We start from the raw sequence: 17,816 nt of genomic DNA on the forward strand, positions 1-17,816 counted from the left end.
CCCTCACCACCCTCTGAGAATAAAATAAATAAAAAGAAAGCTCATACCAATAACTAGTTGGTCTCTGAGGTGCTACTGGAAGGATTTATTTTATTTTAATTATTTATTTTAATTATTTATTTCTTTTGTTTCGACTACAGCAGACCAACACAGCTGCCTACCTGTAACTAGAACCCTCTGAGAAACAATGCTAGTCCTATTGAGATTCTTCTTTGTTTAGCTTTCCTTGAAATCCCTCTTGGGTTTCTCCTGAAGAGGAACCTTCAAAGCTACCTTGAAACTTTGCTTGAGGCAAAATTCAGTAGCAAGTCAAGTCCCAAGCCTGATCAGGTTTGCCCACTGCAGGGAGAGTTTCCTCCAGATATCCAGTGCTGGTGAAAGGCCTTTGAGAATACCCATGGAGAGGAATAAGCAAGAGCTTCCTTTGAATGGAAAAGCTGGGTTTTGTATAGACTATCCACTGTTCTCCTTGTCTAAAATAGACAAGGGAAGAAAGAATGGGCTCAAAGTGTTACTGATCACATTTAGCCTGGATGTGAGGGGAAATGGACTCCCTGTTAAGAGTGGAGGTACATTGGAATGGGTTGCTTAGGAATGTGGTACAATCATCACTAGAAGAGCAGGCTAGAAAAGTTTATGGCTAGATTAGTTTAGATAGTAGCAGTATAATTGGACTGGAGCATACCATTTCCAGCCATATGTTCAACTCTGAAGCTGAAGGTACATAGACAAAGGTAGTTTTAAGCACGTTCATATGTCTGACAGGGGAATGGACTTGATTAAATCCCTTCCACCTCTGATTCTATAGCTCCTTCCTAGCAGAAAGTATCACATAGTTGAGCATGCTTGTGGATGCTCAGAAAGCTACAATCATGCACCGGGGAAATAAGTGTAAATGAATGCTGGAGAGAGAAAGATAGAATGTGAGGGAAAAGGTCCTTAGATCAGAAGTAAGAGTTACTGGCAGGAGTCTTGAGCAAAAAATTAAATGGAATAGCACATTCCAGTAACTATGTTTCATGAATCAGGCTGCTAGATCTGTGGCTCCCAAGCATTTTGACTTTCAGTCTTGTTTCCTAAGACTTGTTGGCATGTCAAAATGGAATAAATAATTTTGAGGAGACACAGGATTACATGAGCCTTTTGAACATGTCAGTATTCGGTTGCATTTTGAGGTGCTAAAAATACAATCTAAATACTTGGTGACACCTTCCAGATATCGCTTCTGGGGTCGTGAAGATAGCACACTCCATCTGACTCATAAAACACCAATCATCAGATGTGATGTGGGCAGGAGACAGGATGATCAGCAAGTGTTCCATTTAGATTGTCATGAAACCTTCCTATACAGCTGGTGATTACTAGGAAACAAGAGTTTTTACCTTTTGTTGTGGCATACATACAGTCATTTAGAAGAATATACAAAGAACGTACCCAGCCTGTGGACTGATTAACTCTTACACATTTTGCAAAGCTTAAAGGTCCCAGTTTTGAATGAATCCCATTTTCATGATGTGAGAAAGCACTCACTGTTCCAAGCTTCACTATGCCAATGGAATCATTTCATCTGAGTGGCATAGTGTCTGCTCTTCTCCAAGGCAGCAAGAAATCTATATTTTCACACCGGTGATGAGAATGTCATTGTGAATTCTGGATGTTTCAGGCTCTGCTCATTTGAACGAGTGGCATGGGAGTCAAAGTGTAGTATGGTTATGCACTGAAATAATTGGGAAATAGTGTCATGCAACATGACTATAGGGAAAGAGAGTCTGGGGTCTGATAACAGTGTAATGAGTGCTGTACATATATCTGGGGGAAGTGGAAGGAAAGGAACTTCATGGAGGAAATATGAAAAGACAGGACTGAAGTGAAATAGCTAGTAGATAAGGAAGGGAAGGCTTGGGGTGTATTTTAGAAGGACCTCAATATTTTGAAGTATTGTATTTAATGTGTACACAAGTGGCCTATTCATTCAAATGTGAGGTATATAGTTTTTAAAAAACTAAAATCATCCAACGCACAGAAACATTTAGGCCATAGCTTTTTATTTCCTGCCAGTGAGAAATAAAATGGTTGGCATGCAGTTTTATCTGGAAGGACAGTTCTTGAAGCTGAGGCTCCAATACTTTGGCCACCTCATGAGAAGAGAAGACTCCCTGGAAAAGACCCTGATGTTGGGAAAGGTTATTGAGGGCACAAGGAGAAGGGGACGACAGAGGAGGAGATGGTTGGACAGTGTTCTCGAAGCTACCAGCATGAGTTTGACCAAACTGCGGGAGGCAGTGGAAGACAGGGGTGCCTGGCGTGCTCTGGTCCATGGGGTCACGAAGAGTCGGGCACGACTAAATGACTAAACAACAACAGCAAGTGCCTCTTCGTGATAGGTCTCTACCTCTGCACTGTCAGCCTCTTTGGAAGTCATCTAAGTTGGTGGTCACCACCACATCTTGCAATAACAAATTTCACTGGGTGGGATCCAACATAATGCTATCACAGTTGTTCCATCAGTACAAGCATTTCTGCTTGCCTGATGGAATGCTCTCCCCTCTCCTCTCCCTGTGCACTGTTCTGGGGGGCTCTTCCAATCTTTCAGAGTGGATTGGGGGGTGAGGAACTAGGGGGAGTTGGGGAAAGCTCCACTGTGCTAGCAGGAGCCCTTGTGCCGACGTCTGCTGGCCCACTGGGTTAGTTGAATCCAGCCCATCGTTTAACTCGCAGCCCCAGCCTCATTTTATGCAACTGCTAATTCCTCATAAAGCTGCCCCCTTCCATCCCACAATAGTTTTCTCTGTCCTGTTCATTTCCTCCTTACTTCTCCCGGCTTTTTAAAAGTGTTCCTCTTTCTTTCTACATAATTTTCAAACAATTGGGAGGGACAGTATTTTTTGGGTAGTAAGAATTAATTGATTTCTGAAAATTCATTTCCTGGTTCCATGACTTGAGAGAAAGATTCCCCCTCCCGGCTGTTTGAGAACAAATGGTTAGGTTTCTGCTATATGTGCATGCTTGCATATGCATTTATGCATTGCAACATTAAAGTCAGGAACTGCTTTCACTTGCTTTCCAGAATAGTAGTTGTGTTGGTCTATTGTACTAAAAAACAAAACAAAAATCATTTGTATACGTATTTGAAAATGACCCACCAAACCCATTAATGCTTGCTTCTGAGCAACCCTGCGTAGTATTGGAAATTATAATCTGAGGTAGCCTTGGTGAAAACTGAAGCATGGTTGTCTAGCCTGGATTAATTAATCCAGAACACTTTTGTCTCTGGTTCAACCCATCATTGGCTCTAATGCTGGCCGCTACCAGCATGTGACCCCCCCCCAACATATTGCCCCCACAGGAATGTGGACCTCTATGGGGGGGCTGGGGGTATTTCCCATCTCTGTATTAGTCCATGGGATGAAGACGGCATGCTTTTCATCATAGTAACCCTTGTCAGTGCTAGGCTAAGAGTGCACTTTTAAAGCATCACGGGGTGACTTCTGCTGTGGTGCCTGTGACTGGCATTCTTTCCCAGCAGATGGAACACTGGGCTGCAACAAAAACAACCCTCTCCCTCTCTCCCCCAGTTTCTGTGGAGAATCATCTGGTTGGAAGCCAGACACTGTTGTATGGAAAGAGCCAACAGGCGTGGTGGGGGTGGCGGTGGCGGTGGCAGAAGAGAAGGCGGATGGGAGCTCTGTCAGAAACACAAAGTAAGCTCTGCATTTTGCCACATAAAAATAGCATTTTAGTTGCAAAAGTAACCACTCCTTCTGGTCATGAAAAGGCTGTCCTTAGAAACAGTACTTTAAAAATTATTATTTAAAATATATCTTATTGAGGCCCTGTTTGGCCATAAATGTTTGTGTGAGAGAAGCAGCAACAGTGGTTCAGCTGCAAGTCTGTGCACCCTTACCTTGGAGTAAGCCCCACTGAAACGCCAGGGATTACTTCTCAGTAAACATGTTTAGTACTGAGCTGTGTTTTTCTGAAGGATTACCACGTGAACCTGCAGCAAAATGTTGCAGTACACCGTCACATCCTAGCAGGAGGGTGCCTGCTCATATTTCCAGTCAACCATGCCTTCCTGCAGGTTTTCTGGTACATTCCTACTTGCCTACTTAGCATGCCCAGTGCCCTTTTGGACCGGGCTGGGGGCAGGAAGTTGCCCCCTTGTGAGTTTTGTTCTGTAAATGTGCTACTGCAAACCTTGGGGTTTCCCTAAGCATAGTGATACCTCTCTGTTGTCCCTCAGCGGCTCCAGTCCTATCAGCACTTACCACTTGAGTTGACTATTATTATTAATGATAATTTTATTATTTATACCCCGCCAATCCAGCTGGGTCGCCCCAGCCACCCCAGACAGTTTCCAACACACATAGAAACATAATAAAACATCAAACATTAAATACTTCCCTATACAGGGCTGCCTACAGGTGTCTTCTAAAAGTTATATAGTCATCTATCTCCTTGACATCTGATGGGAGGGCGTTCCTCAGGGAGGGTGCCACTACTGAGAAGGTCTTCTGCCTGGTTCCCTGTAACTTCTCACAGTGAGGGACCCTCGGAGCTGGACCTCAGTGTCCAGGCTGAACAATGATGGTAGAGAGGCACCTTCAGGTATAAGGGGCCAAGGCTGTTTAGGGTTTTAAAAGTCAGCACCAACACTTTGAATTGTGCTCAATTTAGAGCACAGCTTAGAGGGAGCCATTGAGATGTGGATATTATATTTGTCTGTAAATTGTTTTGTGTCTGTGTTACCTTTAAGCATGTCTGTAAATACCTAGAAAAAGCAGAGGGGTTGCTCACATTCATTTCTCCTTCTCACGATTGCCATCTGCTTTTGGTCCCATAGGTCCTAGTATCCCATGAATCACTATGACAACATGTTTGAGTCTTCTATCTCAGTTGTAAGGTATGGTCCAAAAAAAGGCAATTGGAATCATTAAAGTGACACACCAACCCTTTCATTCTTTTGCACTCTCAAGAAATGTAAGGCATCACTGATACTGAAAAAACCATATCATATCATTGACCATCTCAATGGAATCGCACTTGCGTTTTTACCCAGAGGCACAAGCTCCCCTGTAAAACTAAAATCTTGCCACATCTTCAATATATGTATGCATTCAGGAAAGCATGTCAAGAGAAGGTTGTGTTCAAAATATCAGGTGCCCTGGCTGATCGCTTACTCTTAATTACATGCCAGTTCCCTGTTGCAGGCCAGCACTGCTCACCTGGCTGCCCAGCTTCTCGTGTGAAACAACTGTGTGATTAATGAAGTTGACAAACACACCCAGCATCCACTGAGTGTGCCACTCACAGTCGGCATTGCAAGCCCCAGGGTGAAACGAAAAATGTACCCAAACCACTATATCTTGGAAATGGTGAACACTGCAAACTCCTCTGTTCCATCCTCTATGGTCTTCAATCCTTCTGGTTCTTGAGCAGCAGAAACATGCAAAGGTGGTGCCAAGGAAGAAAAGTTGCTCCTTTTTGCTAATAAAGCAAACGTTCTTCTGTTACAGAGATCTGCTCAAGACAGCTACATACTGGGCAGTAGTCACAGGAATCCACTTTCTCAAAGTTGTTTTCTGGCGAGGTCTTCCATCCCTTTGCTGAATCCTCAGTTTCCCTCTGTTGGCCCATTATTATTGGGTGAATGACTTGTGCAACCTCTGTTAGCGGATGTAATAATTGGAGTTGAGTAGGACTGAGTACATTCCCTATTGTCCTTCCTCTCACCAAAGGGAGGAAGCTGACAACACTGGCTATTTCATTCAACCAGGGATGTACCCTCCAGATGTTGGACAGCTCCCATCATACCTTACTATTGGTCATGCTTCCTGGAGCTGGTGGGAGTTGTAATTCAACAATACCTGGAGGGTACCACATTGGCTATCCCTGCCATTTCATCCTCATAGCCACTGCCCTCTACAGGTAGGCTTGCTGGCATCCAGGTTTTAATTTTTGGTTCCAGGTGAAGACCTTTTTATTTGCCTGGGTGTTTTAATCTTTGTGTGTGTTTTGTTATGCTGCGTTGTATTAATGTTTTAGTGCTGGTAGCTTTATTTAATTTGCTTTTATGTTGTGCTTGGCGTTTTCCTTTTGCTGGTTTTAAGCTGACTGTCAACCGCTCAGAGAACATTTGTTGTTGGACAGCATACAAATATTGTAAATAAATTAAATTTGCACCTGTTGCTGAAATTCTGGCTGCATGTGCTCCAAGCATTTGCAGATTTGTTTGGAATTATTCCTCAGGAAAGAAATATACACTGCTTTGCTTCCTAAGAATAAGAGGCCTTCTCCCTTCCTCTCACTCCACCAAAATCCCTCCTCCTTAGTGAGCAATGTGCATAGAACCATTTAAAAAAGAAATAGGGCAAACTCTGACATCAAGCTCTCTTAGAGAGTAGAGGCTTTACGTTAGGGTCACATGCACATAATGAAGGAGAGCCAGGTTTCAAGATGCTGTTTCCCTGACAACCAGAAGGCAGGGATGAAAGAGAGAGACGGGAGGTGACTTTTCAGAGATGTCATTAACTGGCTCTGCCAAAGTGGAAGTTGATGTGGAGTCTCTGGGGCTCTCAGGGACATAATAGAACTAGGGCTTGTCTGTGTAGCATGACCATAGCTGTCCTAAATCACACTTGGAGATCCCACCCACTTCTTTGGTGTTCCCTCACTTGCATCTCCTAGTCTTTGCTGCTGAGAGGGAGATAACGCAATATCATCACTGAAATGCTAGTTCACCCCTCTTGCTTTGTCCCTCTGGTCTCTTGAAATACCAGTGCCAGCGAAAGAGGTCAAGAACAGGGGCAGGCTGCACGAGACAAGCGCCAAGGGATCAACCAATTTGTTTACAGCCCTGTAAAGGGTTCAAGTCACTGAGACAGGGGATGAGAAGATATGTTGCTCAGTCTTCTTATCCCAATATAGGGTTGGGCCAGGAAAAAAACAAGTAAGAGGTATGTGCAGGAGATCAGCTGGATAGAGATGAAAGCAAAACTGGGCACCCCAAAGCAGCAAAAGCTAGCAACCCTAATTGTTTAGACAGAAGAACTGGCAGGAAAAGGGAGATTACCACAGGCAATGGTCAGCTGGTTCACTTGGCCAGAGAGCATATGCAGTTGTTTTCAGGACTGGTTTTGCAGAACCATGGCAGCAGGCCACAATCTGTGCTGCAGGTGTGAGATCTCTGCTGCTGCCGACTCAGCAGCACAAGACATGCTTCTTCCCAAGAGGAGCTGACTTTGGGAGTTCCTGGCTGTACTGCGGTCCTTTCTGGGAGAGGAAAGTTTGGTGGGGGAAATGACTGCAGCCGTGTTGTCTTTCATCACTCTTTATTGTGTAAAAATAAATTCGACAATTCATGTAGTTTAAGCAATAAAATGAAAAAAGGAAAGGAAAAAAACCAACAGCATGAAGAACCAGTAGAAACAGTGCATTTTAAGAATTGCTGATGTGGACTGTGGATGTAAGATATAACATCAACTCATTCAAAACCCAGTAAAGACTGATAGCAAGAAATAGGAAAAATATACAGCTTTGGTTAACAGAATGACAACTCAAGAAACATTTATCCTCTTTCACGCTGTACAGTATATACAATTTTATCACTATCACCCTTTTAATTTTTTTTATTTTGGCAAATCCTGCGCAATTTGGACTGGATTTATTTACCTTGACATGTTTTTCCCCCCCTTCATCAGTTTACACTTAACATTCATTATTAGTTACAAGAAGGTTTCCAATAAAGGTCTTTAGCAGATCGATCTTACAAGGTAGAATTTTGTTGGGATTGGTTGGTTTTGCTTTTAAAGAGCACTGCTTAAAATATGCTGCCCTGAGCCAAGATTTAAAAGTAAGATAACTAGGCTGGGTTTGTGTTGATTATGTTTAGATAGATTTCCAACCCCCTCTCCTAGTGCTTTAGCATTGTGATTTCATAGGGTGGTCACATGACCCACTTCAATATCTGATGAGCAGCAACCTTTCAATAGTGCAACATCGACCTTGAACTGCTTATTACATGCCCATCCATGCTGCATATTCATTTGCCACAGCTTTAGGGTTGGTCAAAATGGCTCAGTGAGCCTCACAAATTCTATCCTTCACACCTCCCTTTTCACTCACAGCCAAGAAAAACTCCTTGACCAGGATGAGAGAGGGCGAGGTCGTTTAAAGGGGTGATGGCTGCAGACTATTAGTACAAACCAGAAATTCTTTTTCTTAAAAAAAGAAACCATATAAAATATTATTTATCTCAAAATAAGCTTTATCATCCTTTTATCCTTCATCTGTAGCTCAAAAGTATTTTTTTCAGGGAATACCTGTTTTTCTACATATATTCTTTTCTAATAAAAATACCTTTCTTGGTAGTAAACTCCTTTTACAACAAGAGAAATAATTTGTGTGTATTTTGTTTTACAAAAGCAAAAAGGCTTAACATTTCAAAGAGTAGCTAACCCTTCAAGGGAGAGAAAATGCTGATTCAACTAATATCACATTTGAGCTGTGATTTCTATACACTGATTGTAAGTTAAGTCCTAGGGAAGTGAATAGGACTTCTAAGTTACCCATGTTTAGGATCACTTGCTTCACTGATTACCTAAACCGGTGTGACCTTATATTCTTCAGTGGAACTACACCTGTGTAAATGGCCAGTGAAAACACCTCCTTTAGAAGAAGGCCTTTGGGAACTGTCAGACAGTCTTTAGGCAAACACATGCACTGCCTGTGCAGTGCTCTTTACTTGTATGTATGTTTTTATAAAAGGGCATTACCTGAGAGAGGCATGTATTATTCAGTGCAAGAGGGGACATCAATCGTATTAAGCAGTAGGCTTGAGTTTGGCTGGATCAGCTATTTATTCTGTGCTCGCTAGAGCAGCCTTGGTGCTGAACGGACAGCTCCCAGGGAGTCTGGCATGGAAAATACCCACCCATGGTGGTGCTGAAGGGACAGCTCCAAGTACATCCAGGTTGGTAAACATCAACAGGACTGATTCAGCAGCACAGTGTACGTTGCACCACAGAAATGCTTAAAGAACAGCTCCTATAGCTGCTTTTTTAGGACAGCACAACTTCTGGATTAAGAGCTCTGGCTTCTCCAGGACTTATAGGAAAAGACAAAGCTGAGTGGAGCAGTTCCCATGGATTGATTTCTTTTAAAGTTACCAATATTTTAACTGGTGGCTCTTCTTCTCTTTTTTAATACAAAAACGTGTAGTGCTGTTTATCATGGGGAAGAATGCTGTATCATTAGCCACCTTTTTCCAGCCATGCCTGACCTATACTATCGTGCTTGGATGACTTTAGTTTTTGAATTGTTTTTAAAGCATGAACTATCACTCAGCAAACCCCCCACAGCTCTGCATTAGCCCATGCAAGCAGGCAAGCATTAGACCAGGTAAAACACGATTGAGGCACCTACTGAAAACATGCAAGAAACGACAGTACACCCCTTGCCTTCCCTATAAGCCTGCAGGAAATCTAAGGGTACCATAAACTAGGACGGAATCTATAAAGAGCACTATGCAACCCATTGTCACTAAAGGTGGTAAAATAGGCACTCTTATCTAACCAAAACACAATCCTCTCAAGAAAGGCCAACCGCTACACCTTCCCAGCCTCCTAAAATAGTTGGTGCCCTTCAGGATGCAAACAGCTCCGTCTATAAGCACGATAAGAAATGCACATTTTGCCTTTTTGCAGAGGTTTATCTGAAGGCTCGACATACAGTCTGTTAGGTATCCCTTGTGCTGTTCTTTTTAAAAAACAAACAAACATAGTGCAGGCTCTGTTTCTGGTTATTGGGCAAAACAGATGCATGGCGAGGTCACAGCCTCTTCTTAATTCCCTGGGGCTTTGGAGCAAAACCAGGATTTGCCCTTTATTCAGTTTCTTGACACATTTGCTTAAAACCTCTCTCAAGCAGTTCCTTATTCCTTTCACAAAGGAAGAGCTATGAACCTTTATGAAAGTGAAGTATACCTCAAATCTCATTGGGTCCAATAAGCACAGGGCAGGCAAGGCTCCTTGCGCTATACATCCTGCCACCTGCAGTGAACCCAATTTGTATTTAAAAGGCAAAAATCTCAGCTCAGCGGTATGGCCATGGAAATCGGACTGCAACCACATGCTTTGCATCCGACTACCACTAAAACTCCCCCCTACCCCAGCCCTTCAGGTTTATGGCTCTTAGTGAGAGTAAAGGAGCATTGGTAAGGGTTTGGGAATGCCTCATAAAGTCATAAGAAAATAGTCCGATCTTCAAGCCAAGTATTCTGGGGAAAGGCCCAGGGTGCATTACCTTTGGAGGGGAAGGCAAGTACGAGCCTGCTGTGGAACCAGGAAGGGAGAGGTAAGGGGATGAACCGGGTGGTTTTCTGCCATCTTTGGGTCACAGAGTTTTGGGGAAAGCAGTAATCAATGCCTGTGGAAGGAAGGTTTTCTGGACTACGCATAGGCTTTGTGATGGCTAACAGAGGCAGATCCTTTAGGCTGTACAGCAAAATGAAGGCAGACAAGGGAAGGGAGCTGCTCTGCAGCTCCATTAAAATAGGTAGGAGCCAACTGCTCCTACAAAAGACCAAGGATCTGGACAAGTCGTCTAGGATCCTTGAGCTGGCAATGCTCCTGAGTCTCACATGTACCCTTGGGGGGCAAAGATGGCTCTGTTTGCTCCGGCCATAGCCAGAGGTTTACACAATTGGTGGGGGAGCAATGAGGGACCTGAAGAATTTCAGAGAACAGTCCTACCCCCACCACCACCACCCCTCAAATCTCCTAGTCAAGCCACCATCATGCGTCTCTCAAAAAGCGTTTATCCTCCTATCACTCAGAGAATAATTCGTAATAAAAAATAAATATCTGCCCACAGGTGACTGGCTGCTTAAAAGACATAGAGTAGAGTAGGAATATAGAGATATCCTTTAAAAAGTATATGCAAATGAAGACAAATGTGCTGAAAGAGTCGCACCAGCCCAAAGGCACTCAGGCATTGAAACAAAGTTGGCAAGCCAGAAAAATCAGACCATTCATGATGAGACTTCATAAAGCAAAATGGGAAAAAAGATAATAAAGTCTCGATCCAAAGGACAAAGGGACAAAAGAGGGAGTGAGAGAGAGGGGTGGGGTGGGGGACAATGAACCCTCTCTTCAAAATTGTAAGGTTGCAAAGTCCCAGGTTGCCTTAGAGTTGACCGAAAAACTCCAAGTCTCCTAGATTAAAAAAAAAATGTGATTGATTCTTTAGAACAAACAAAGAAGATAATTTTTAAAAGAAAGACAGAAGAGAGAAAGGAAATAGATTTGTCCATAATTCATTCCTGGGTGAGGAGAATGTCTGTTAACCAAGGGTTAAATGGATTTGGAATGGGAAGGGTGGGGAAGAGCAGCATTTTTTAGTTGATCTGACGGCAGGCTTCAAATGTCCATTTGGTGGCTCCACCATAAATATCAATGTTGGTCTCGGACCAGGCTATGACACTACCAGACAGGGCTTTGGTGCTGCACGTGGCCAGGTTGTAGATCTCCCCTGGGGTGAGCTTCCGATCCCAGATGTTGAAGTGGGCTAGTTCTCCCACAAATGCCTGAGTGGCATCAAATCCACCTCCAAGTGTGTCCTTGAAGAGAGAAATTGAAGATAAAAGATTTGAAAACATCTCACCCTGGAATTACGCAATATGTATCCTTATCTAAAAGTTCGTTTTCTGACCCTAACTTGAATTAGTAGGATTCTAAAATGGCATCTCTATTATTTTACATTCTGGAAAACCCTGGGGCATTTTAGTTGGGTTCTTCATTTTCTTTTCCCCTGAAAACCTCAAAAAGGATAACGCTTCATGCTGGAATATATATTGGGATGGCATGCACATTGAAAAAAAATTTATTAAAAAAAGAAGAAGACCCAAGAGGTAAGTCAACACTGGGAATCCTACAGTCTTGACAGAGTAAACACTTGAAATGAGCCAGAAAGCTTTCATGGCAGCATGCAAAGGTCAGCAGGAATAAACTGCAACAGAGAAGTTCAATAAGGAGGATGCAACGTGCAACCTTTTAAGTGCATCTTCCATGGATGGAACTTCCAAAAATAGAAACTTAGGCCCCTGGTTCCAGCAGTGCCAGTATGCCTGGAAGGGAGAAGGATGGAGATGGAAGTTGTTCCCTGAGGAGACTTGCCTGCAGCCTGCTCTGCTATCTTCTAGGTGCTAGGAAAAGACCTTCTAAATTTCCCAGGCTGTTTTACCTTTACAGTACTGGATAACTCTGTCTCTAATTAGTAGTGTTAAATTTTGCAGTGTTTCTATTCTCCTTTCATTCTGTGGCATAAGGCACTCTGAGAATTTTGAATGGGAGTACAGATTTATTTATTTTTTAATGTAAATTTGTATGCACATGTAAATGAAGGCCTCGCATGTTGTTTTGAGAGAGGAAGAAGACAAGTGGCGTTTAAAGAAATGGGCCGTGGTGATTTGCTATGATCCTCCATCTTGAGACTTTTATGGATGTGAAAATATTTTAAAAAAAACTGAAATCCTGCACCAGAATAATTGGATACCATGACTTTCGCTTTCTGACTATGGCAATGTATCTGAGTGAGCATGTTGTGTAACTGGCAGGCAGAGTTGATCTATGTCACTTGTGCGATAAGTGATGGGGAAAATAACTGCTTGTTTTTATGAGAAATGCAGGAAGGAAATTTAGATGCCCTGTGGTGTGTAATTCAGTGTGAAATAGTTGGTTAGCTTTAGACATAGAAGCAACGAGGACAGGACCCTTTCCAGGACTTGCATATCACCCTGTAAAATTTGAATTATAACTCGTGTGTGTGTGTGTGTGTGTGTGTGTGTGTGTGTGTGTCCATGTGCAGGTGTAGATGTTAGGCAGCATTGATGTCTCTACCACTGTCAAAATTATTATGTGCCCTGAAGATCCCACTTGTTCCATGGGAACGTCAATCCCCATTCCTTTAAAATTATGAGTGGTTGTGTATGCAAACATGTGTGTAGTTCACGGGGTAGCTAATGTGGTGCACTCCAAATGTTGCTAAACTCCAATTCCCATCAGCTCCAGCCAGCATGACCAATGGTCAGGGATTATGGGCACTGAAATCCAGCAATATGTGTGGGGACACCATGTTGGCTACCCATGGTTCAATTGTTCTTTAATGTGCATGACTAAAGGGAACAGATTGGTGATTTTCTGTGTCTCCTACTCATTTTAGAACTCTCTCACCACCACCCCCATACCATTTGGTCTCCTCCCTCCCTCTCTTTAATCTCCTTCTGTTCTTATCCGATACATAAGAAACTTCATCAAATTTTGCCACAGTTGTTGTTTTTAAGAGACAAATTTCCTGTACTGCCCGTGGCGGAACCACTTTGCATTCATCTAACAAATGTACCAAATGCTGGCTCTGACAGGCAACCTATGAAACGATCGCTGCAGTAAACCTTATTGCTGTAGGTTCAGAAGGTATGGAACGCCAGTGTGGCAAGTTGACATAATCATGCTACATTGGCACTGGAGACCCCGGCACATGCATGATGAGACCTGCTGAACAGGCATCTGGAATACAAGGCGGATTCTACTATGTAGCATGTGAAGCTGCAGTCCCCAGCATTTCCTAGTATGGCTGGGAGAGATCCCTGCTCAAAACCCTGCAGAGCAGTTTCCAGCCAGTGCTGAAAATCATGAGCCAGGTGGACCCAATGGTCTGACTCTGGCAGCTTCCTGTGTTCCGAGGAATATCTAGGTCTACTAAACTTAATCCAGAGCAGCACAATCTTCAGGTTTTAACTATAATGCTTAAGCACCTTCTCTACCAGTCTTTCTAATCAAATTGCTGCAAACCTTGTACAGAACATGGATAAATTCCAGTGGCCACCCCTTCCTCCTCCACTGCCACCATGCTACCTTACCTGTTCCTGTCCCAAAACAAGGACCCCTTGTGGCTTGATAGGATGATAAGGGGCCAGGTTTTCCCCATTGCCTCGTTGTGTGCCATCTTGATAAGCCTCCCAGACACCATCCCGGGTTGTCCATGTGATGCAGATATGGTGCCATTTCCCATCGTTAATGACAAAAGGAAGCTTTGCTACCTGGTGAGAGAAGAGGGAGATTGCTGCAGTCAGGCATGCCCTATAACAGCAAAAGTATGAACTGTACAGTACTAGAGACTCTACCAAGCTGGTGGTCTTCCCGAACCTGCCCTGTTATGTAATACTAGAGAAACATTCAATTTTCACATGAACTACAGAACCTTCTGATTCCCATTGATAGAGAAATGAAGATTTCATGGGGTGGCAAACATTCTAGATTCTTAAAACTCCAGTAAGTGGAGATAATGTCAATGCTTATTTTAACTTCAAGGACACAGGATCAGGTTTTCTGACCCTAACTTGAATTAGTAGGATTCTAAAATGACATCGCTATTATTTTATATTTTGGAAAACACTAGGGCATTTTTGTTGGGTTCTTCGTTTTCTTTTTCCCCAAAAACCTCAAGAAGGATAACTCTTTGTGCTGGAATATATCTTGGGATGGCATGCCCATTGAAAAATGTAACACAAAAGGAACGATCACACGTGTCAAAATGTGGAGGTGCTGTCACACAAGCTAGAGTTTTTAACTAATAATAATAATAATACTGTGCATATATAAAGGTTGTTCTTTAATGGCATTTGTATTTCATTTTGGGCCACAAGAATAAAAATATTGAATGTCTGCCTGGTAACATACACAGTGCTATATAATGACCTTAAATTTTGGAGAAGGGATTGGGGAACTGGGGCTTCTAAAAAAATCACTTATTTCTCTGGAGGGCAAGCTAAATATAAGCTCCTCCATTTCTTTTTTCTTTTAGATATCCCTGGGTGTCTTTATTTAAGTTGCTCCAGAAAAGGGGGTTGGAGCCTGGGGGGCTTTAACTCACTTCCTTTGTTTTCACTTTGAAAGCAAAGCTGCTGAATTCCAATACTGCTGGCTGCAGTATCGACCAGCACCAGTGGTTTGCAAATACATACTCACCATGTGCAAAAGATGCCACAAGGTGTTTGCAGAAAGGGTGCAGAGTTTTCATTATTTAGCCATTATGTTAAATGCTGGTTTTGTTGCCACTTGTTTTATTAATTAATACATTTCTCCCCTCCTTACCCTTCAGATCATGCCATGGCAATTAAAGGATTAGAACACTGGTCACTTACCTTATCATTGATAAGGATCTCCATGGGATTATTGCCCCACTCAATAAGCACTAGCTCATTGGCTTGCCCAGGTACTGCATAAGAGAAGGGTGTGCCCACACCTGGGGAGGCATTCGATTTTATCCACATGCAAATAGTAAAGGCGTACATCTCTGGCAGGCTTTTCTTCACCTTGGCATACATATAGTTGGTTCTCAAGGGGAAAGTCAGCTGAAACTTATCTGTTGGCCGATTGTCTTTCTGGCCTGAGGGAAGATAGAGAGGGTGTTTGTCAGAGGTCTTGAAGGGTACTGAGGCTGCAATCATATGCACTTACCTGGGAGTAAGTTCCATTGAATTCAGTGGGGCTTACTTCTGAGTAGACATGCATAGGATTGTGCTGTGCAATAGGATTGCACATGAAATAGGGTGCTCCTATTTGAATAATAGCATAGATGTAATTCTAAAATGTACAGGAAGGTCTTGAGTCTCCTTCAGTGGAATTTTGCATAGAATTGTCTGTCTGTCTGTCTGTCTGTCTCTCTCTCTCTCTCTCTTCATTATATAATGAGCCTTAAGATGGCACTGTTTAAATCCCTCCAGCACATTTCGACACTCTAATCCTAGTCACATGGACAGTGCTTGGGGAATAGGGTCTTTTCTCTCCTTTCCTCTCCCACTCCCCCTTTATTTATTTTTGACCATAAAGCTAAAAAGCGCTAATGAACACAGAAAAAGGAAAGGAGCAGAGTATTTGACTGGACACAACAACTGGTTCTGTTGAAGTTTAAAATGCACAAATTGCTTAGAGGAGGGAGAAAATGTTAAACAGCTTGTCCTAGGTCACTTAGAGGGTAGACCCCAATGCATATAGACGAATGAATTATATTAGCAAGTTGAAGGTGCATTTTTTCTACATAGGTGTGCCGAGTCAAAGATACTTTGCTAACATAGATTAGGTAGTTCTTTCCTACTTTACCAATATCACTTTGAAAGAATGAGATATTACCTATTTACTGTCCTTCCCCATTACACATAAACACAGAATCACAGAGACACACTCACTTTTGTCCATGAATTCCAGGGAGGATCAGAGTTGCATTTGCTCATAATTTAAATGAAAAGTAATCATTTCTTCATCTCTTTTAAACAAAGGGGGGGGGGAGAACTGCTTTGTAAGGTGGGGGGGGCCCAAGGTGAGCTGTTTTTCTCAGGCTGCCTCCAAATGTGTAATGGAACAAAATGCTGATCATTTAAATCTAAGCTTTTCTCAGCTTCTTTTTACCTTTCTCTAGGTCACTGATCCTTTGGTGAAGGGAAGTTAAAGTGCTTTCTATTTTTCCTCTTTCTTCAGTCTCGTTCTTGGGGTTGTACTTGCCTTCTTCCAGGCTGTTAATTCGGGACAGGACTTGCTTCTCTAAGTCATCGATGTTATTCTGGAGTATCTCCTTCAGGGAATTGGTCTGGCTGGAAGAATTCATCCTACTGAATTGCTGCACGGGGTGGGGGAGAAGCAAAGAGAGTAAGTGGATTGTTGCAAACCAAATTAACACCACAGCATTATTTACCACAGACTCATCCTGATGTTTGCTACCCTGGCAGCTAAACTCACGGGCAGCTTTCCAAGCAAAGGAGCACCGATTTATCAAAGGGAAGCACCCAAATTGCCACAGAACCCTACTGTATGAGAGTGGAGCGGGGTGGGGGGTGGGGGGGAAGTGGCAGAGAATACTTCACATTTTGCTGCAGACATTTTACCTCGGGAACAGGGCAAAGGGTGCAGCATTAAATCAACACCGAAGACGGCAGGGGCCGGCCATCCCAAAGCCACGTCTGACGTGCCTCCTTTTCTAGTTCTAAGGAAAAACAGAAAGGAGAAAGTTGTACCTCCAAGGTTTCTAGTCTTGTTTTAAGCGACTGCAAAGTTTGCCCAAGTTGGGTCAAGGTCTCGGCAGCCGGAGTCCGGGACAGATCCCCCATGGTGTTTTTCGAAGAGCCGGTCTGCTTCCTGTTGGAGCCTCCTCCCGTTTTGGATTCACTGGGGACCGTGTCCAGCGAGCTCTGGCTCTCACACCTGCCCAGCTTCGTGGTTAGTTCCCTGATGGTTTCCTTTTGGTTCATGATGGTCTCCTTTTGCTGAAGCACCGTTTCCCGCAGCTGTAGCACGGTGGTCTTCAGGTCTTCCGTGCTGCCGCCGCTCTGCATAGAAGAAGTGCACATGTCCGTATCCAACGGCACCGAGGTGCAGATAAACCGGGTCTGCCCGAAATTCTGAGCGCATCCTCTCAAAAAGAAGAACGAGGCCAACACGAGGCTGCACCGCACCCCTGCGAACATGGCCGGGGCAAAGTTCCCAACAGACGCGGCGCCCCGGAACGCTGGAGTTACTTTCAGCACCATGGAACTGTCCGCCGAACTGCTGAGCCGACTGCGGTACGCGGGCTGCTTTTATAGCGCGCGGGAGGGGCTACGAGCCCGCTGACGTCACAATGGGGTGGAATCCCTGTTTAATTGCCTTGCGAGCGCCCTGTTCCCCTGTTCCGGGCAGCCGAAAGTGGAAGCCGAGGGGTCCCGGTGGAATTGACCGAGGGGGCCCGGGAATTGCCTCTGCCGCCTCCGCTTCGCGTCGCGAATGGAA

At 43.6% G+C, this 17,816-nt stretch overlaps 2 protein-coding genes across 5 annotated transcripts in view; one reads left to right on the top strand and one right to left on the bottom strand.

Annotated features, from left to right (window-relative positions):
* Positions 1 to 6,187, top strand: part of ENDOV (endonuclease V) — a 62,156-nt gene extending 55,969 nt beyond the window's left edge. For all 4 annotated transcript variants that reach the window (XR_014544460.1, XR_014544461.1, XR_014544462.1 and 1 more), the window contains one exon: positions 5,517 to 6,187. The gene's annotated coding sequence lies outside the window, so the exon portion shown is untranslated. The remainder of the gene's footprint in view (positions 1 to 5,516) is intronic.
* Positions 6,188 to 7,314: 1,127 nt separating this feature from the next.
* Positions 7,315 to 17,610, bottom strand: NPTX1 (neuronal pentraxin 1). Its single transcript, XM_083599898.1, has 5 exons — positions 17,066 to 17,610; positions 16,464 to 16,671; positions 15,200 to 15,444; positions 13,916 to 14,095; positions 7,315 to 11,617 (listed from the first exon to the last, which is right to left on the bottom strand). Exons 1-5 carry the CDS (start codon positions 17,576 to 17,578, stop codon positions 11,396 to 11,398), a joined length of 1,368 nt encoding a protein of 455 aa, XP_083456024.1. The 5' UTR covers positions 17,579 to 17,610; the 3' UTR covers positions 7,315 to 11,395.
* Between the last annotated feature and the right edge of the window lie 206 nt (positions 17,611 to 17,816).

This window comes from Podarcis filfolensis, assembly GCF_964270895.1.
Source record: "Podarcis filfolensis genome assembly, chromosome: 2".
Classification (NCBI taxonomy): Eukaryota; Metazoa; Chordata; class Lepidosauria; order Squamata; family Lacertidae; genus Podarcis; species Podarcis filfolensis.